Source organism: Asterias amurensis, chromosome 10, assembly GCF_032118995.1.
Source record: "Asterias amurensis chromosome 10, ASM3211899v1".
NCBI lineage: Eukaryota > Metazoa > Echinodermata > Asteroidea > Forcipulatida > Asteriidae > Asterias > Asterias amurensis.
The window spans coordinates 1519194-1541581 of NC_092657.1; the positions used below are offsets into that span (position 1 = coordinate 1519194).

General features: G+C 40.2%; 1 protein-coding gene across 7 annotated transcripts in view; it reads right to left on the reverse strand.

Moving 5' to 3' along the window:
- Positions 1–22388, reverse strand: part of LOC139943494 (uncharacterized) — a 43226-nt gene that overhangs the window by 11476 nt on the left and 9362 nt on the right. For 2 of the 7 annotated variants that reach the window (XM_071940302.1, XM_071940301.1), the window contains exons 2-10: positions 16904–17322; positions 15931–16086; positions 15097–15375; positions 7668–7709; positions 6624–6671; positions 5829–5885; positions 4593–4658; positions 2604–2675; positions 469–642 (exon numbers count right to left, since the gene is read on the reverse strand). In XM_071940302.1, the coding sequence (XP_071796403.1) occupies positions 469–642; positions 2604–2675; positions 4593–4658; positions 5829–5885; positions 6624–6671; positions 7668–7709; positions 15097–15375; positions 15931–16086; positions 16904–17322 (1313 nt within the window). The remainder of the gene's footprint in view (positions 1–468; positions 643–2603; positions 2676–4592; positions 4659–5828; positions 5886–6623; positions 6672–7667; positions 7710–15096; positions 15376–15930; positions 16087–16903; positions 17323–22388) is intronic. The other 5 variants (XM_071940307.1, XM_071940303.1, XM_071940304.1 and 2 more) reach the window with 5 other exon arrangements.

Here is a 22388-nt window from a genome sequence, read left to right on the forward strand (position 1 = left end):
AAACACACAGTGGAGTTTGTGTTTATTGAACGCTACGCGATGCTGTTTTTTCAACTTACAAAATGGCCGCACAAACATACGCTATAAAATGCCTGTTTGTTCAACTTAGAAAATGGCCGCCTGCGCACATGCCAAGTCGCGTATATAGGCCAGTGCGCCCTCTAGTTCTTATATAATAACTCTATGATTCTGCTCTTCCAACCAGGCTCCTAGTGGATGATACCCATGCCAACATCCTCGAGTAGCCCCTGAAATAGGTGGGAACATACCCCTGGTTACAGTTGATTTGAGTCAATAGCCCAATCACCTTCAAGTGGACGTTCGGCCTTGACATGTTAGCTAATATCTCATAAAAAAACCTTAAATATACAAATGAACCAAACAGTCTGGTCACTTGTTGGTAGATGGGAATTAGTATACAATATCACCATTGTACACAGGGAACTTGAGGATGGAACCAAGACTTACCTCACTAGGTGCAGGTGCGGGTGGCGGTGCAGCCTTAGCCGGTGCTTCCTTCTGAGGTTTAACGGGTTCAGGGGGTGGGGGCGCCCTACTCTTTGCATGGTCAGGTTCGTCTGCAGGCTTAGGGGCTGGTTCAGGGGTTGGGGGTCTGACGACTACAGGTGCTGGCTCGGGCTCCTGGAGGAAAGATAAAGAGGGATAGTCCTGAAAGTTAATATTAGTTAATCAATTACACACTCGATCAAAACCATGACCAGTTTCTATGATCCTTATTGACAAACTTTTCTGGAACCTTGGAGTTGAAGAAAACAGCAAAATAGAAGAGTTTAATAACTCGTGTCCAAAGACTCCGACTTGAGTCACAGCTTTAAAGACTCGGAAGCAATTAATCTAACAATTAAATTGTGCAGGTGCCAATCCGACGCTAATAGCTCACTAACATCTTTAAAAGCAGTGGACACTATTGGTATTTACTCAAAATAATTATTATCACAAAACCTTCCTTGGTAACGAGTAAAGGGGAGAGGTTGATGGTATAAAACATTGTGAGAATCGGCTCCCTCTGAAGTAATGTAGTTTTTGAGAAAGAAGTAATTTTCCAAGAATTTGATTTTGAGACCTCAGATTGAGAATTTGAGGTCTCGAAATCAAGCATCTGAAAGCACACACCGATGTGTGACAATGGTGTTTTTTCTTTCATTATTATCTCGCAACTTCGAGGACCGATTGAGCTCAAATTTTCAAAGATTTTTTATTTTATGCATAAGTTGAGATACACCAACTGTGATGAACAAATACCAATTGTGTCCAGTGTCTTTAAAAAAAAGGCAAGATATTTCTTAAATTTTGAAGGTGGCTACTGAGGGAGATTGCTAGATGTTGTCAGGAAAATGATTCCACATCCTTGGTGAACATTTTAAAAAGCAGTATTTAAGGAGGAGTTTATGAGTGGTTTAGGGTGCAAATGAAGTGTTAGAAGGGGACCTTCAAAATTTAATGAATTATAAAAACACCTGACTGCCTGAGCGAATTTCACGTCTTACAGTTGATAAATCCTAACTTTTGAAAAGCAAAGATTAAACCTAAATAACCTTTTCTTTAATCAACCACATAGATATCAATAAACATTGTTAGTAATTTAAGCTGCTACAAACCTTTGTATCACCTTTGCAATTTCAAAAACATGCAACAGTTACCATTTTAATCTACTACATGCACATAGATAACAATAACATTGTTAGTAACTTAAGCTGCTTAGCTACAAACCTTCATAAATTATTAAAATCTCTCACCTTTGCAATTTCAAAGTTAGCCATAGGAAAATGCAACTGTTATCATTTGGTTAAAGGCAGTGGACACTATTGGAAATTACTCAAAATAATTACAAGCATAAAACCTCTCTTGGTAACAAGTAATGGGGAGAGGTTGATAGTATAAAACATTGTGAGAAACGGCTCCCTCTGAAGTAATATTGTTTTCGAGAAAGAAGTAATTTTCCACGAATTTGATTTTGGGACCTCAGATTTAGAATTTGAGGTCTCGAAACCAAGCATATGAAAGCACACAACTTCGTGTGACAGGGGTGGTTTTTCTTTTATTATTATTCCCAACTTCGACGACCGTTTGAGCTCAAATTATCACAGGTTTGTTATTTTTGGCATATGTTCAGATACACCGAGTGAGAAGACTGGTCTTTGACAATTACCAATAGTGTCCAGTGTCTTTAACTGTTTGTGCAATCAGCCAAAGAGAAAAACAAATTTCAGTCAAGATTTTAACCACTTGTATTTTCTTTATAAACCACGGCGATACCTTCTTCCCAGACGACCATTTTATCGGCAACATTTTGCATTTTATTACACCATTCTGCGTTTTGACACCACAATTCAGTATTTTCTTATACCGCTGAATAAAAACCACCTGTTGATGCTCGTTATCTTACCGGTTCTGGGGTTGACTCCCTCTTCTGGAGTAGACTCTCTAAAAGCTCGACCAATTTTCATTTACTACTATCACTACAGCAATACCTTCTTCTCAGACCACCATTTTGCATTTTTAATAACACAGTTTAGTATTCCCTTCCACCGCAGAATAAAAACCACCTGTTGATGTTTAGAGGTGGTGGCTCGTTATCTTACCGGTTCTGGGGTTGGTTCTCTCTCTGGTTCTGGAGTGGGCTCTCTTTCGGGTTCAGGTTCTGGTTCTGCTTCCTATGGAATTGTTAGAGAAGTTTCTTGGCATGTTTTATTTTTCTTGTATTGTGAAATGTTTAAGTTTTTGTTAGCAATTTGTAAATGCATCAGTTTTATTTATCGATGTTGTCAAATAGTTTCCTTAATTTTGTTTGTGTGTGGCAATATTTGTGACAACACTTCATGACAAATACGAGCCGAGAGTATGCAATTTTTGTGTGGTACCTTTGCATTCATACAGACACTGTTTTGGCCTGATGCTTCATGGAGGCAACTTGAGCAATTGCCTCTGTTCAATGACTTGATGCCCCTTGAAATATTCCTGTTTCAGGCTCGATACTTCACAGAGGCAAATGCCTTGGCTGCCCTCGGCGTTGTCTTGCTGCCCCTTTAAATGTCCCAATAGAAATGTACAATTTCCTCATAGAGGTGCCCTTAACCAAACCAAGGATAAAATGCCTTAGTGCCTTTGCTCTTTAAGAAATTAAGAATCAGGCCTGATTATTGTTTACCTTAAAATGAATTTGTCATGAAATGTTTTGTTCATGTATTATGGCAGCTATGTTTCCCGGGTTTATTTGTAGGTAGTTGTTAACGTTTCTGCATAAAACAGAAATCAGCTTTGAACAAAACTATTATTTGAATTCTGAGAGTGAAAATTCTGAGAGGATTGTTAAAACATATCAAATAGATGCTGAAGATATTCGATTGAAAATAAGGTTAGTGTACCATAATGAAGTAGTTTTAATTCAGATTTTATGTACGAAACCTCAAAGACACCATGTTAGTTTTGAATAAAACTTAATTAGACAAAGATAATCATTTCAAACAAATGTGCACACAAAGGAAAACAGTTTGAAATCTTCACTTAAACAAAGTTATAGATCGATATTTAGTCTTAGATTTAGAGTTGTTTGATTGAATCCCAAGGTTCAATGCAAACTATTTATAGAAGGTCTTATATTTGTATAAAAGGTCTTCTATTTTTAGAAACAAGAAACTCATTCATGACGGTTGTTAACTTTGAACTTCCAACATTCTGGAATCTTAGGAATTTTTAGTAGAAATGCTGGTATATTTCTTGGACATCAAGAATGTTGTGAAGGGGATATTTGTTTAAATTGAACAATGTTCGTTGTTAGGTGGAACCAAACGGAAACCTTTAAAATATATTAACTAATAAGAAAAGCCTTGTTATTTGACTCTCTATGTCAGTTGCCTCAAGCCAAATTCTACTACTTTTGTTACATCAATTTCTGAATACAGGGACATGAATGCGGAAGTTTGTTAATTGTCATGAATATGTTAAAATGTTTTAAACATTGTTGTTAGTTGCAGAAATGAAGATGGTAAAAGTTGTTTAATTGTGGGGAATTTGTTTCAAGGTTTTTAAACAATGTTGTTAGCTGTAGAAATGGAGATAACAATTTTGAGTTTGAAAATATGTGTTTGGAGTTATGTGTTAATCCACCATACATGTACCATAAGAAGCATAAGGAATTACATGGAGATAACAGGTGTTAGTTGTCAGATGAAAAAGATGTTTCATTTCAGCCTCTTGGAGATTTCAAGTAATGCTACATGTATACAGCCCTGGTGGTGTCATAGAGTTTTAAAGAAGAATTACATGTAGATAACACACGTTAGTTGTCAGATGAAAAGGATGTTCCACTTTCAGCCTCTCGCCTTCTGCTATGGTAGTGGTGTTATCACACTGTGGGTTAGTATGAGCATATTTAGGCAGTCAGCAGCCCAACTGGTTTGAGTATGATCCAATCAAGTTAGAATAGGAGTTACAAAGAGATAACAGGTGTTAGTTGTCAGATGAAAAGGATGTTCCACTTTAGCCTCTTTCCTTCTTCAATGGTAGTGGTGGATTAGTGTGAGAATATTGGAGGTTAGGTGGTGAAGAACTGGAGAGGAAATTCTCCTTACCGGTTCTGGAGCAACCTCTACAATAGGTTCAGCTTCTGGTTCTACTGCAGGTTCTGGTTCAGGTTCCTAAAGAGTTGTCATGCATAAATTTGCATAAATTTGCATAAATTAAACTGATCTCACCTTATGTTCCCATATTTGAAGGTGGACAATTTTCTTCTAAAATAAATTTTGTAAAAAATCAAACCTTGAAGTGATCTCGCCAGATCCTCCCATAAGGAGGAAAATTTCTTCTAAAATAGTAACTACATTTAGATTTATCTGACTAAATAGTCGCCGAGATTCTAATGGAAACATCACACCAACTTTTTGTAGAGAAGACTCTGGAGACATTCAAGTTTAAGACGGGGAGGAAACCCATCGCAGTCAGGAGGTAGGGACTGTAAAACCCAATCCACATTCAAGGCTCTTGGCCTAATTTCATGGCTCTGCTTACCACTATGTAGCACAGAATCAGCGCTTACAGAAGCAGGACATTCTGTGCCGACGGCAAGCATATTTCACAAGGTAGTGGCGAATTTTGTACTCGTTAGTACATGTAGGTTATCTACACTTAAAAGGCTAGCGCAGAAATTTGGCGTTGGCACGTAAGCGGGGAATCGTAAGCGCATAATTTGGCGGTGAGCAGAGCCATGAAATTAGGTCCTGGTCTGGGCTCGAACCGGGGTCCACATAGGTGAAAGGCAGAGCCAGAAACAACTGACTCACTGAGCAAACCTGACTGCTCCTTTCATTTGAAAATTCAAATTCTTTGATTAAAAGTTCCTATTTAAGTCCTTTTATGAAGCAGCCTGAAAACTACATGGTGTACAAACACAGATTGGAAAGTTCGTGCAATTTAGAGAAGTTAAACCTCAAGCCGTCATGAGTTACAAGCTAGAAACTACACTGTAAACGCATAATGATTCTGATTGGGCCAAGTAATAAAAAAACCCAGTTGATCGTCAGGGTTTCCCAAAAAGAGAAAGAGGGCCTGTTTATTTTGTATTTGTTATTTCTTTCAAAGGTGGCTGCCAAGCATTTTAATTCAAACTATGGCCACCAATTCTTCAGTTAAAAGTCACCACTTACTTTATGTAGTAAAAAGTTCTTGAAAGATTAGTAAGTTAACTGAGAAATACACATAAAATTGATACAAAAAGGATGCGGCATCAAAAAAAAGGATGAGGGAGGGGACGATCAACTGGTATTTTTTTATTTGGCCTTAGTTATGGTGGGTTGAATTCTAGTTCTTACCGGTTCTGGTTCTGGTTCTACTACCACAGGTTCTGGTTCTGGAACTGGTTCGGGCTCCTAAAGAATTATCATGCAAGTTATAAGATAGATGCTACAACAGGGATATTCATTTATTGTGAAAATAAAAATGAGCTTAGAGCTTAAAGATGAAAGTACAAACCTCATTCTCTTCCATTTAACATAAAGATGGAAAGTATAGCTCCAGATATTATTATTTTGTTTTAATGAGACATCACGTCATATGTATCACAAGGCCATGCACGACCAATTAAAGATTATTATTATTATTATCATTATTTATTTGGCAATTCACATAAAAAATAAAAAATAAAAATAATTTAAACGAAAAGGATAAAACTCTTAAAAAAAAAAGGGCAACACTGCACGGTCACCATGGGCACATCGTCACCTACTCCTGGGGCTGAAACAGGGTTATCCCCCTCACAGATCATAGCGATGTAGATATGACCTGTGACTTTTGACATGTGACCTACATGTATGACTTATAGGGTGCGTTCGTTAAGCTTCCCTGGGTCGACCCCGTTTTGCCCCCGTTACGTTTGAATAGCTTTAACCTCATTCCAGGGGCTCAGCCGGGTCAGCCCCCAGTGCCTTGCTTGTAGAGTGGGTCACTTGGGGGTGAACCGAGGTGCATGACTTCACCACGAGAGGGCGAGTGTGATCGTTCGATTAGCTCTCGTCAGGGGCTCACCCGAGTGAGCACCGCGAGGCCGACCCAGGGAAGCTTATCAAGCGCACCCAATATTTAAGAGAAGGATAGGGGTGAGTTCTTACCGGTATCGGTTCTGGTTCCACCACTGGTTCTAGTTCCGGTTCTGGCTCCTACAAATTTTAATCATGCAATAACACTTTCACAATTCATGCTTTACATACATGTACATAACGTTACTCTACAAGTAAAGTGCGGTTTATACTTTCGGCGAATGCGAAGCGAATGTTGGTAACGCATGACTGGTGTGCGCTACCCTTCAAATCATGACGCAAGACAATACACTTCACATGAAGTATTCTTTACATGAAGTATTCCCAAGAAGTATAAACCAGGCTTAACGGCCGAGTCACACTGCAGCGATAACGAAAACGATAACAATCACGACGTGAAGAGAATGCATTTTATTGGTTAAATTGCTCCACGCAGAATAAGCACATGCTGATTCAACCAATAGAATGCGTTATCTTTGCGTCGTGATTGTTATCGTTTACGTTATCGCTGCAGAGTGACTTGACCTTAAGGGACCAAAAAACAAATAGCAAAGAAAAAATTCCAGGCCTCGAAATAAACCACGGCACCCACAGCAATTTCTATGGTGCCCGGTGCTGTGGTGGCATTTACGTGCTTATCAAGTGTTTAAGCTTACAGGCTTTATCAGGGTTCTGCAAAAGCTCACTTGTCAGAACACTTGTTATTCTCAGAAGCGACATTTAGGCTACAGGATTTGAATTACACAGATGCCACAGCCTCTGTTGCCCCATGTCTTGGTGCCCCTTCAGAGCCTTCAAGCTTTTACAATGGACTTGCCCTTTGCAAAATGAAAATGGCCTTGCCCTCTCAAAGATGAAATTCAACGCCTGGGCCCAGTTTCATAGAGCTGCTCAAGCACAAAAAGTTGCTAAGCACAACAAAATTATGCTTACCATAATATAATTACCAGCCAAACTACCATGTAACACGTACAATTTGTGATCGGTACCCTACTCATTTGTGCTTAGCAGACAATTGTTAAGCAATTTTTTTCCGCTTGCCCAGCTCTATGAAAGTGGGCCCTGGAGGTTATCAAAATTTGCTTCCAATTGATAAGAAGTTCTTTAGGAACCTACCGGCTCTGGTGTTGGTTCTCTCTCTGGTTCGGGCGATGGTTCCTATCAAACAAGAAAAAGGAAAATAGACAAATTAACATCGTTAAAGGGTCTATAGATGTACTTTTTGTAGGACAAAAACAGTATGTCCACGATCTACCCTTAACTTACACAGTTTGAAGATAATGATAGTAGAAAGCGTTCCTGGAAATATTACTTGCTGAGGTGCTCTAGTTTTTGAGAAATGAGTAAAACAATGTCATGAAAATAATTTTCGTCTCACTGATCATGAGACGAAAATTATTTTAGCATGTAAAAACGTATTTTCATGACAATGTTTTACTCGTTTCTCAAAAACTACAGCACCTCAGCATCTAATATTGTAAGGTACGCTTTCTAGTATCATTATCTTCAATTGGTGTAAAGTTGATGTAAATCTGTGGACATTGTGTTTTGTGTTACAGAAAGTACCCAAATCCTTTAAGTTTTGTTTCTATATTTTCATGTTCTTGTTTAGTAATCAGTGTGTAGCACTCTGAGCAAAGTACACTGTTCTGCCCAGCACAGATTGCACTTCAGCAATGATGGCCTCTGATCTAAACATGAATAATTTAATTGAACCGCTCGCAGCCTTTGGTGGACTAAATTGGATTTAGAGCCCCCAGTAAAATTGTGATGTCTTGTTTTGAAAACCCGGAGATATGGAATTGCATGTTTTTTTATCATGACGAATAAAACGAACATCCAGGGTAGTTTACTTGTAGCTCATCATTCTTTCTTTAAAAAAAATTAAAAAAATTATCGTAAACCAACAGTTCTTTTCAGAACCACCCAAACTCATATAGAGATAGTCATTACATGGTGTTACCACAAACCTTTCCATAACAATTTCCCTGTATATGAAGATGATACATTTATATTGGTTTACCAAGGAAGTGAGAGGTGGGGAGGGGGTAGGGTTGTGGGTTGATGGGGTGTGTGTGATGGGAGAAATGTTTCATTCCGTTAGTTACAGACATTTGTGTTAGTACAGTGGTGTGCAAAGCTACACAAATTCATGACAGCCATAGTAATCTTGGAAAAGGCAAATGAGTAAATAACATTTATGTACAGTACTGGTACATCTTTGTAAACATCCATACTTTGAAAAGTATGTCTGCAGAACTGCTTTACTAGTTTATACTCACTTTGAATCAACATTTAAAGTAAAGTTTTGAAAAGATCGGGGCTCAATTTCATAGAGCTGCTAAGCACAAAAATTTGTTCAGAGTGAAATTTTTTCCTTGATAAAAACAGAATTACCAACAAAATTTCCATTTGTTGCATATTTTATTGCTTGTTACTGGTACTTAGCTGTTGTTTGCTTATCCTGAAAATCATGTGGAAATTTGGTTGGTAATCCTGTTTTCATCAAGGCAAAAATGTCATGCTAAGCAATTTTTTGTGCTTAGCAGCGATATGAAATTGGGCCCTGGGAAGAACCCTGAAGATGCTAACCCTGGTTATTTTGTTTAGCAGGGGTAGACATTGCCCAGGAGTTTCCCAGGGTTAGCACTTCAAGTGTGAACCAAATTTTCCCAAGAATTTCCTTGATATATTTGTAACCCAGGTCACTTTTTTTTAGCAGGGGTGTAGCCATTTCCCAGGAGTTTCCCAAGGTTAGCACTTCAAGTGTGAACCAAATTTTCCCAAGTATTTCCTGGAAAATACATGTAACCCCGATTATTGTGTTTAGCAGGGGTAGCCATTTCCCTGGGAGTTTCCCAGGGTAAGCACTTCAAGTGTGAACCAAGTTTTCTCAAGAATTTCATAGAAAATACTTGTAGTAGGAACAATGATTACAACAACCCTTGGGTTTTCTTGGTCAAGGGTCATCTTGCTTAACCCTACTCCTACATGTAATCAGGGGAAATCCATCTAACATGTCCAAAATGAAAAGGCCTGTGGTACAAGCGTACTCCATTTGAATCAAGATAAGGTACAGCATTTGGAAACGGCATTACTGGCAAACAGATAACTGCTGAATCAAGATATGGTATACATAGCTTTGGGAAACAGCATTACTGGCAAACAGATAACTGCTAAATCAAGATATGGTACACATAGCATTGGGAAACAGCATTACTGGAAAACAGATAACTGCTGAATCAAGATATGGTGTACATAGCATTGGGAAACAGCATCACTGGCAAACAGATAACTGCTGAATCAAGATATGGTGTACATAGCATTGGGAAACAGCATCACTTGCAACCAGATAATTGCTGAATCAAGATATGGTATACATAGCATTGGGAAACGGCATCACTAACGGACAACTGCTGAATCAAGATATGGTATACATAGCATTGGGAAACGGCATCACTGACAAACAGATAATTGCTGAATCAAGATATGGTATACATAGCATTGGGAAACGGCATCACTAACGGATAACTGCTGAATCAAGATATGGTATACATAGCATTGGGAAACGGCATCACTGGCAAACAGATAACTGCTGAATCAAGATATGGTATACATAGCATTGGGAAACAGCATCACTTGCAACCAGATAATTGCTGAATCAAGATATGGTATACATAGCATTGGGAAACGGCATCACTAACGGATAACTGCTGAATCAAGATATGGTATACATAGCATTGGGAAACGGCATCACTGACAAACAGATAATTGCTGAATCAAGATATGGTATGCATAGCATTGGGAAACAGCATTACTGGCAAACAGATTCCTGCTGATATGATGATAACAGTTATCATGCACAAATCTGACATCACAGGACTTGGGTACGTAGTACAACATGTAGCATGTTACAACAGAAACGAATACAGGCATATTGCTTCTTGGATGCAATGCAAGCTAAATGATGTCATCGCCTTGGTGCCCCTTGAAATGATCTGACAGAAATTGAACCTTTCCTCATAGAGATAGCGCACGTATCTACCAAACAAGGTACTCAAGGCGCTGAGTATATATACAAACTTTCAGAAAGATAGGTTATTGCAGTGATGAATTTTGAGACCCAATTAGTTAGCACCTCATAAGGGTTTACAAGGTGCTATGGCGCATCAAGCAGCCACAGCCAGGAACAGCGGGGCGAGCCCCTTCTCTTTTCGACTCACTGGGTTCTTTTACATGCGTTACACAACACATGGGACCAATGGCTTTACGCCCCATCCGAAGGACGAAGCAATGGTTAAGTGTCTTGCTTAAGGACACAAGTGTCACGGCTGGGGATTCGAACCCACACTCTGCTGATCAGAAACACCAGAATTTGAATTCTGTGATCTTAACCGCTCAGCCACGACACTTCCACAAGATGTCCTACAGAGGAGAAATGCCTTAACAAAATAACAAAACCTCCATGCACACTAAGTCAATTGATCTAAAGTCCTGTATAAAATGTCAATAAATTTAAAGGTGACCTTTCCATTTTATTTATTAAGTAAAATGGAACTAGATTAATTGGATTGAAATTTGGTTCAGAAATGCCTGACAAACACCTGTTAGCAGTAGAGTGTCCTTATGCCATTTACAGGTGAATTTTTTAACTGGATAACCTTTCCTGTGGTTCACACACATTTTGTTTTTAAAAAGAATTTTTCATGTAGAGATTTTTTTTTAAATGAACATCAAAATCAAGCTTTAGTCACTTAGTATGTATGGAACAGTTTTTTCAAACAATTTTTGCATTTGGGAAAAACATGTTTTCGGTACGCCTTGTGCTGTGTGGCAATTTCGATGTTATTGACTTACGGTAAATGAATACCGCTGCATCACAACAAAGGCAAATTTCATGGAGCTACACAATATGAATTAACATTTATCCTTATAGAGCATGCTCTGCCCCATCAAGAGTGAAGTTAAAGCCTGTAGGATCAGGTTTTAAAATAACGTTTTTGTTTATGCATGAAAAATATAAAGAATCTGATCCAAACAGAGTGTAAAAAAAACCCCTTCCCATGGCACCATTATTATAGCCCCGAGTGAGCTACTATGAAACTGCCTATAAAAAAAAGATTTTAGGGGTTGGACAAAGAATTGACTAGAGTGGGATTCGAACCAATGACCTCCGGATTAACGTGCCTGCGCTCTACCAACTGAGCTATCTACATTGTAGCCCTATGTTGGCAGTGTCCCTATTTTGTCAATATCTTTGTTCGGGGTGCCAGTCAGATGCCATACAACCGTTAACTTGTGGTTTATATGGATGGTTTATATTGATATCTAAAATAAAGATTTAGAAGTCATGTTGTTTGTGGCAACTCATTCATAAAGTACGGTACACCCAGGTATGCAGGGTGTGCCCAGGCCGAATCATGTTAATTTCTTCTACTTGCCAAACTGCCAAATATGGTCATCACGCCCGGCCGGATAACACATAGTGTGAATAAATTAAGTATGTGTCTATAAATAGTTCACCTTGCCGTTGCAAAAGTGTGGAAGGTCTATGCTGTGCAGTGTACATGTACTACTTGAAACAATCAGCCGCGCTGAATCAAGTCATTAAGAAGGACAGGTGGCAAGGGGGAGGGGGCTGAAGGGATATGGGACTGATTTTAAAGGCAGTGGACACTATTGGTAATTACTCAAAATAGTTATTAGCATAAACCTTTCTTGGTAGCATGGAGAGGTTGATAGTATAGAACATTGTGAGAAACGGCTCCCTCTGAAGTGACGTAAGTAATTTTCCACGAGTTTGATTTTGAGACCTCAGATTTAGAATTTGAGGTCTCGAAATCAAGCATGTGAAAGCAACCAACTTCGTGTGACCATCGTGTGACCATCGTGTGACCATGGTGCGACAAGGGTGTTTTTTTCTTTCATTATTATCTCGCAGCTTTGTTGACCGATTGAGCTCAAATTTTCACAGGTTTGTTATTTTATGCATATATGTTGAGATACACCAACTGTGTCCACTGTCTTCAAATAGATCTACATTTGTAGGGGACCATTCATATACCCAGTGTGCAATTTAATGCATTTTGGCTGGTTACCTGTTCCTGCTACACACATGTAGTAAGATTTGTTCATGCAAAATTTGAGTGCTTGTTTAAGATGCGCCAAAGCTGTTGGCACTACAACATTGTTTGCACTTAAAGGTAGGGTGGTCGATTGTTTTTCATAGAGAGTCTTTTTCATAAAAATACTGTCATCAGCTGCACAACTTCGCACCAAGTAAGTTGTTATGGTCATTAATTTGGGGGAAAATTGCTTTGTTGCAAAGTGCTCACCAACCAAAAAGACCTATGGTACAAAAAAATACACCATAGACATGATAATTATAATTTGGGGGGGGGGGGGGCTAATCATCCTTTGCAAAGGACGCGGCTACAACGTGTTCGAGAAGCAGGCATGCAAGGGCACCTTTTCCCGAGCAAGAAAACTGGATGGTCTGGAAAACCCTGGTGGCACAGCAGAGAACCAACGCAAAAATCAACTCACATATGGCCCTGGCCGGGAACTGAACCATGGTCACATTGGTGACAGGCGAGGGCTTTACGCACAAGCCAACCATGCCAAGACTTACTCTATGGGTACACTTGCAAAAATTAGTAAATGGCCCGACATTTCGATCCTAGCAGAGCCTTTCTCAAAGGCTAAAAAATGAAGTATTGACCCCTTGCACACACGTCACCTGCGGCAACTGTGCGGTTAATGTGTAATCGTCGCGTCGCCTAAAATGCTCACTTCACTGAATAACACATAGTCACATTACCCACCAGTATGGCAGTTCCAAGATTTTCTGATTATGACATCAGGTGAATTGGGTCAATACCAATCTATAACCCAACACATACCTTTAACTTCTTACAAACACCTCTGGTGCAAAGTGGTTTTACCTTAAGCTTCCTTAATCCAATGTTTACTCTACAATTCATTGAGTACACAAATACATGTAGTAGTCCTGTTCAACAGGTGCTATGAAGATTAGTCAATTTGTTAACCAGGGGTAAAAGTGCACACAGGAGATTACCCTTAATCCAAGAATGACAAAAGGTCAAAGGTCAAAGGTGAATCACTGCAGGTCATTGTTAATAACACATGTACACTCCAAGGGCTCGATGTCATAAAGCTGTTAAGCAGGAAATTGCTTGAAAAATGTCTTTGCTAAGCAAAAAAAAGAGTTGTGCACCAATTGCAACAATGTAACCTTATTGAAAGTTTGGCTGGTATACGTACAGCTTTATTTAAAAGCGATATTTTTCTGTGCTAAGCAAGTTTTTATGCTTACAGGCTTTATGAAATTGGCCCCAGGAAGAATTTGAGTAACAAAAGGGAAAACGGGATAATTGGTGATGTCATGCATTGTAAATACTATTTTTACAAGAACTCAATGATTCGGAATACGAGGCCAAATTCCACAGAGCTGTTTAAGCAGCAAATAGAGAGTAATATGCCTATTTGTCCACAGAGATCAGGGAAAGTACTGAGTAAAACCAAAATTAATGATCAAACAAAAAATTTAACATTTCTGCTGAACAACACTGAGCAAGATACCAGTCTGAGGTGCGACTTGTGAAATGGTGTTTTAGCTGGTAACCTTTTTCTCGGAAGCATAATGATGGCAGGCCTGATACTTCACGGAGGCGACAAAGACAATTGCCGCAATGCCCATGGTCATTGCCTTGATGCCCTTAAGTAGAAATTTACACTTGCCTCATACGTAGGGTGCCCTTTACCAACAAGAAAATGCTTCGGCGCCCTCAGCCTTTCAAAAAACATAGCATGTAATGGAGAAAGTGAAACGAGGTACAGTGTAGTGGTATGATTGAAGAAAAAAAACAATGAATTACGATGAACACCAGTTATAATGCTATACAACTGGATTTACTTGAAGGGAAGAGTCCTTGGCCCTTTTCAAAACCACGGCTTTGGCTTCAGCTCAGGCTAGCTTGGCCCCGCGGTTGTTTTGACAATTCGCGCGTGCTTTGTATACGCGCTCAGGGCTTCAGACAACAGGACGGAGCCTGAAGCCGAATCCATAGCCCAAGCAATGTTCTGAAAAGGGACTATGAAACATGCAAAGAGGAGAAAGCTTTGCCGATTTCATCTCAAGTAATTTCCCCCAAGAACAGGTCAACAATACATTTAGTTTGCAGGGACATTACAAAAAGTTTCACAAATGGCTTGTGATCACTTGACTTGCGCACACACAACATCAAAAGGTTCTGAGAGAAGTATTCCCATTTCAAGCAATCTGAAAAATCTTCAGCCAACGTCAGCTCATTCTTAGCCTTTTGTTACCCTGTAGTTTAGCAAGAGTCGCAAACGTTGAAAACATTCCATGTGGGAAGGAAGAGTGAAATCATGCAATATGAGTGAACTTGTAGACAGAAGAATTTATTAGTCACACGATGAATCAAACCGGAGAGTTAAAATATCTCATAAACCACCACAGCTTGTTAGTAGCAACGGGAATAGATTTTTGTAAAAAACCTACATCAGTGACTGGTACAGGAACGACAACAAGGTCTGCAGGAGGTTCCTGCTCTGGTTCTAGGATAGGTTCCGGTTCTGGGATGAGTTCCGGTTCTGAAGGGGGTTCCTCAGCGGTTTCAGGCTCTTCTGAGGGGGTTACCTCTGGGTCTGTTATGGGTTCTTGGTCAATAATGGGTACTGGGGTAACAATGGGTTCTGGTGCGTCAATGGGTTCTGTTTCAACTGAGACCTGGGTCTCGGGTTCTGATGGGGGTACTGTTAGAGGTTCTGCATCCTCCACCTGGGTTAATACAAGGGGTTAAAACATCTTGTAGCGTTAATGATGGCAAAGATCGGAGCTTTCCCCCTAAAAGATCATTTCAAAAATCCTGTCTGCTATGAAAAATAATTGTTTAAAAGGGAAATGCGTAATTCTACAACGAAAGTTCAATAATGCTGGATTAAGATTCTTTAGTACAAAGCCAAATATTTAGGTGGTAAAATAATCAAATTATGAAGAGAGGGATGGCTGTAAACACAAGAGTATTTTCCATGGGATAAGGACGATGCAAAGCTTGGTCCAATGTCACTGCACTGCTTGTAAAGAAGTCTAAGGTGCAAATATAGCACAGGGGAAAATATAGCACGGGGGCCATTAGCAAAGGGGCAAATTAGAGCACAGGGGCAAATATAACACAGGGGCAAATATAGAACAGGGGCAAATATAGAACAGGGGCAAATATAAATAGTTCAAGGGCAAATATGTACATTATAGCAATGGGTCAAATATAACACAGGGGCATTTTTGCTCACAGTGCGGCCCTTGGTTCATGGTTCTATACTTCTTGGTTCTTACCCTTTCTGGTGAGGCTTCTCTCTCAGGCTCCGGGCTTGGTTCTCTGATTGGTTCTGGAGTTGACTCCACTACTGCTGCAGCGACGGCGATGACTACCTCAGGCTCAGCTGCTTCTTCTTCAGGCTGTGTGGCTGCTTCTTCTTCCTCCTCGGCGACCTGCGCGACAAGGAAATAATAAATAAGTAACTGGTCAACTTTAGGGTTCGTAGGTTGGTGTAGTGGTAATTTATTTCCTCCTGGCTCACCTCCAGGACCCGGTTCAAATCATGTAGGGGGCACTACTTGGATTGGGCTTTCAGTCCCTACTCAGTACTTGACTGTAGGGGTTACCCTTGGCAGGCCTGAAAATTTCATCTATGAGAAGGCAAGGCCATTTTCATTTTGAAAAGGGCACCAGTCCAGTCAACTTGAGTTGACAAAAACGACAGGTCACTAAAATAATGTTGAAGACCTCTGGAGATGAATTTGCTTGAGACGCATACACTCAATTATGATTTCTTGAGTGAGAGAAAAGTTTAGGAAAACAGTCACAATATTTTTCATAAAAACTCTCTCTATGTTGTCCCTCCTTGATATAGACTTTCTGTTAAAGGAACACGTTGCCTTGGAGTTGGTCAAAACCAAAGCGTTTGTGACCGTTTTTTATAAAATGCATATGGTTGGAAAGATGTTTTAAAAGTAGAATACAATGATCCGCACAATTTGCCTCGAAATTGCGTGGTTTTCCTTCTACTGTGTGAACTAACATGGTCGGCCAATTATGATTTCGACCCCCATAAATGGCCGACGTGTTAGTCGACAAGGTAAAAGGAAAACCATGCAATTTCGAGGCATGTTTGTGTGGATTATTGTATTCTACCCATATGCATTTTTATAAAAAACGGTTACAAACGCTTTTCAAAGACCAACTCGACCGATCCAAGGCAACGTGTTCCTTTAAGACTCCCTGCCATAAGTGCCTCTTCTACCTCACCTGTGCAACTTCAGGGATTGCGTTGGGTACTGACTCCACAGGTACCGACTCCTCCACAGAAACCACATTCTCCTCCACTGGTTCCTCTATTCTCTCCGGTTCTGACTCCGGCACCGGGTCCGTCGCAACCTCAATGACAACAGGCGCCAGGCTCACCCCGTTCTCCTCAGGTGCGTCCCCGTTTACCTTCGGGGCATCGTTCATGAATTCCTTCTGTACCGCCTCCTTGGCATCCACGGTGATGCCGTACTTTTTGTTGTGGAGGTCGAGCTCATGGTCGACGACGAGGAGGGCAGTCTGCTCGCCCCCGCTCTTGATTCTTGCGACGACTTGGGCGTGTGTTTCTCGCTCGATGTTGACCCCATTGACCTCGATGACTCGGTCGCCTTTCCTGAGACAAGCTTTCTCTGCTGGGGATCCTGTGTAACGAGGAGAAAAAATTCAACTTTAGTATAAAAGACACATTTCCCTACAGGCCTGTATGCTTTGTTTATAAAAGGGCAAGGTTAAGGGCACCAAGGCATTTTGTCTTTAGTGAAGGCAGGCCTGGAATCACATGCAGGGCGCAGCCTCCGTTGCCCCTGGTCTTGGTGCCTTTCCAAAGTTTCCCACTGACTTTAAGATTTTCTAATGGAAGTGTCCTTTGTGAAATTAAAGTGTCCCTGCCCTTTAACATGTTCAAAGATTAAATCAAAGGCCTGTCAAGGGCACCCTACAGTAAATACTAAAGCATTTCAAGGGCACCAAGGCAATGATTAGGGGGCATGGAGGCAATCGCCTTTCATTGCGTCCGAGAGTATCAAGCTCACTTGATTATAATTAAGGCTGATACACATTTCCTTGCGTTGACGTCTTATTTCTTATCCTACATACTATCTTGAGTTGTAGAGATTTATTGAGCTCAAGCCATCTTGTTAGAGCCTTGGGCTTGAGATGTACAGAAACACCTAACCCTTCTGAAGCATGCTTCCTAATGCAACCAGAGGGAAATTGAGTCTGCTTTTCTCCATCCGTACCACAAACAACCGATCAAAATGAATCGACAAGTTTTATTTATTTCTGTCCGACTGATAAGGCCTGCACCTGAGGCTTACAATTATAAGCAACGACTCTCCGCTATAAATAGTGGCTTTGACCATAAACTCATTTTACTGCTTGACACCTTAACTAAATCAAAATAATAAAGCACTTTTTACACAACGAATATGTTATAATCAACACCCCTTGCTACAAAATTTAGAAATGTTTGAAAAAGATTTCACCAGAGACCTTAGAAAGACCATGACAGACCATGACAGACCATGATAGACCATGATAGACCATGACAGACCATGACAGACCATGACAGACCATGATAGACCATGACAGACCATGACAGACCATGACAGACCATGACAGACCATGACAGACCATGACAGACCATGACAGACCATGACAGACCATGACAGACCATGACAGACCATGACAGACCATGACAGACCATGATAGACCATGACAGACCATGACAGACCATGACAGACCAAACATTGTTCTTTCATCTGCAAAATTGCACAACATGGATAAACTAAAGCAAGGGAGCCCTGCTTATTGCTGTCATGTGAAAAGGGCTTAATAATTATTTGAGAGAATTTAACTAGGGACCTTGGAGAGTCCACACACTGTTGTCCTTTCACACCAACAAAAATTAAAATAAAATTTAAAACCCTTGCTAAAATTAAGTCTGGTACACTACTAGATCGCTCAACTACGACTATCCACAAAGTACATTAAAATTACATGGGCGATGCATATAATTCAAAATTAACATGTAAAAATTTCAGTTCAAAAGGTGACTCATTTTCATACCTCTGATTTTAGTGGTACAATGCAAGGCCTTTACACAGGTACAATGTGTACAAACTATTGCAGTCCTTGGTCCAAACTAAACATAACACTGTTTGATTGGGTTGGGCAACCATTGTGGGTGAGTAGGGTGTTAATACTTTCCGAACAATGTACATGTACAAGGGTCAAGACCAGTGTTAAAAGATCATGGCCATCGTTTTATTTGTCTTTACTGCAAAGAGCACTTTAAACACTCTATTCATTTGTCTAGCAGCTGTAAATTCAACTACCAGCATGTGTAACTTACGAGGTACATTGTGTACATGTACCAACCAATCAGAAGGCAAAAGTCCACAAGACTGGAGGGCTTGCAGTAGCTCAACATTTGTACTGGACGAGAATTCAGGCCTCAAATCGAAATAACCCATGACACACACAGCAATAGACCGGTCCACTAAGCTCCGCCCACGACGCACGTGTGAGCAAGAACACATGGGGCTCTCCAATGCCTTTAAGCACAACTCCGCTGCGCGCGCCAAGATACGCGCACGCATGTCGGACCTTAGTGTCAGACCTTCGTTGCGTTGTGATTGGTCAATATGCAATGGGGCGGAGCCTACTGGATCGGTCTATTGCCATGTTGCCTTCATCTGCAAGGTTCAAATACAAACTTAAATTTTCCACACACAACGTAGAAGTGCCCCTTGTCTGCTCTATGCCCTTACCATAGAAAAATTGCTGTGCCTGTTCGAGAGCGAAGTTCAAGGTGTAGAAATTTATTTTACAAGTTAATTTGTACTGGAATTTTAAGGAACACCTTGCCTTGGATCGGACGAGTTGGTCTATAAAAAGCGTTTGTAACCGTTTTTTATAAAATGCATATGGTTGGAAAGATGTTTTAAAAGTAGAATACAATGATCCACACAAACGTGCCTCAAAATTGCATGGTTTTCTTTTCACTGTGCGAACTAACACGGTCGGCCATTTATGGAAGTCAAAAATTTGACTCCCATAAATGGCTGACCGTGTTAGTCGACGAGGTTAAAGGAAAACCATGCATTTTTGAGGCACGTTTGTGTGGATCATTGCATTCTACTTTTACAACATCTTTCCACCCATATGCATTTTATAACAAATGGTTACAAACGCTTTTCAAAGACCAACTCGACCGATCCAAGGCAACGTGTTCCTTTAACAAGGGCACCACAACTTACATTTTCCCATATAAGTGCCCCTTACTAAGAGTGAAATTGCTGTGCCCCTTCACGAGTGAAGTTCAATGCATTGAGAATTTATTTGTCAAATTAGAACTTTACAAAGGGCACCACAGCAAAAGCACAGGGCACCACAGCATTGGCTGTGGGTAAAGCTGTTGGTGATGTGGACTAATTTGAGGCGTGCTTCCCTTTAAAGCAGAACATTGTGACCAATTAGCATACCATTGCAATATTTGCAGCCCTATTTAATGTCCATGCTGATAAAATACACTGATAAAACAACACAATGCTTTTCCATGACTCTGACACTCAGTAATGCTCAGTGGTGGGTATATATCCATAGTTTATCATCCAGTATAGTCTGAAGTCCCTTTGCACCTAGCTATATTTAGGCCAAGTAAAACGGAATACCAGTAGTTAATCTGGGTTCTTACAAAAAAAAAAGAGGATGACGTCCTTTTTATTTTGTATTCAAAGGTGGCCAACAAGCATTTTAATTTTAAAATGACCACCAATTCTTCATTTTAAGGTAGTCACCTTTTACTTTATGTAGTAACAAGTTCTGAAATGATCAGTGACTTTCATGAAAGCTAATAATATTTGTCTTAAAAAAGGATGTGGCCTCACAAAAAATGATGAGGAAGGGGACGATTAACTGTTTTTTTTTTTCATTTGGCCTTGGTGTCTGGGGTCGTTTGCACCTTGCTGTATTGACTCAGATCAAACTCCTACATATCAAAGGTCATGAAGTCTGTACTTGTGTATACAGTTCACACCCAACTAACCCAATAGCAAGAACTCGACCTCAAGGGGGTAGTGTGCACAGGTGTATACGTACTTGACTGGCAGAATGTACGACCTGTGGGAATGGTGGGGAACAGACACATTCTAACACTAACACTACATTCATGTATTATGCACATTGTTAGTCTGTATGCATTGCACAGCGTAGAACTTCCTTTTTAAAGGAACACGTTGCCTTGGATCGGACGAGTTGGTCAAAACAAAAGCGTTTGTAACCTTTTTTTATAAAATGCATATGGTTGGAAAGATGTTTTAAAAGTAGAATACAATGATGCACACAAGTTTGCCTCGAAATTGCGTGGTTTTCCTTCTACTGTGCGAACTAACACCGTTGGCCATTTATGGGAGTCAAAATTTTGCCCCCCATAAATGGCCGACGTGTTTGTCGACGAGGTAAAAGGAAAACCACGCAATTTCGAGGCATGTTTGTGTGGATCATTGTATTCTACTTTTACAACATCTTTCTACCCATATGCATTTTATAACAAACGGTTACAAACGCTTTTCAAAGACCAACTCGACCGATCCAAGGCAACGTTTTCCTTTAATAACAGGCACTGGACCAGTTTGGTAATTGACAAGGGGTGTTCTCACTTGTTGTATCCCAACATGTGCAATAACCAATCTGTGAAAATTGCAATCAAAGTTGCAAGAAAATAATGAATAAAAGTAAACTTTAACTCAGAGGACCAACAGCAAATGTCTTGGTGCCCTATGCTTTTGCTGTGGTGCCCTTTGCAAAGTTTCAATACAAATTTACAACTTCCACATACATTCAAAGTGCCCCTTAGCAGTAGGAATTTAATGATGTGCCCCTTCAAGAGCGAAGTTTTAAGTCCTGCAAAATACGCCTACACAGTATGCAAGGGGTAGAAACATTTTACCCTAACAGGTCTGCAAACTAAACCACAGGGGATGCAAATCACCAACTTAAGATGAAATAGGGTGATCACAAGAACCCCCACCCCCCCCCCCCCCCCAAAGTACATCTGGATCACACCATGACAGGCATAACATTGGTGCACCACTCATTATTCTGCACTTTTCTTGACACATAAACTCATGGTCTACAAATTTGTGACGATGGAGGATGAATGGGGCACGATTTGAAATAGCCTGGAAAATGTTTTCGCTTGACTAAGTCCTGATGTTAAGCACTTTCATCAACGCATTCAACAGAGAAGGGGGCTAATATATGGAGCACAATGGTTCACTAGTCACCTGATTCGTTTCAGTGAAGATCTGGAGCAATTATTTAAAGAAAAACATGCATGGCAGAACTTTTGTCAGTACATCAGTGTATGACAAGGCTCAAATTTTACACTGTGACTGGTACTGCAGCACCACGGCCAGTGATTTTAGCATCGTGTCAGTTCACTCAGTCCAGCAGTCTTGTGTTTTTCAATTGAATAATAACACCCAACTGTGTAATAACTTTAAAGGAACATTGTATTCTACTTTTAAAACATCTTTCCAACCATATATGCATTGTATAACAAACGGTTACAAACGCTTTTCAAAGACCAACTCGTCCGATCCAAGGCAGCGTGTTCCTTTAATTTTAAAATTAAAGTATGCAAAAAAAAAGTTAATGGCCTGACATTTCGACCCTAGCGGACTCTTTCTAGAAGGCTACATAA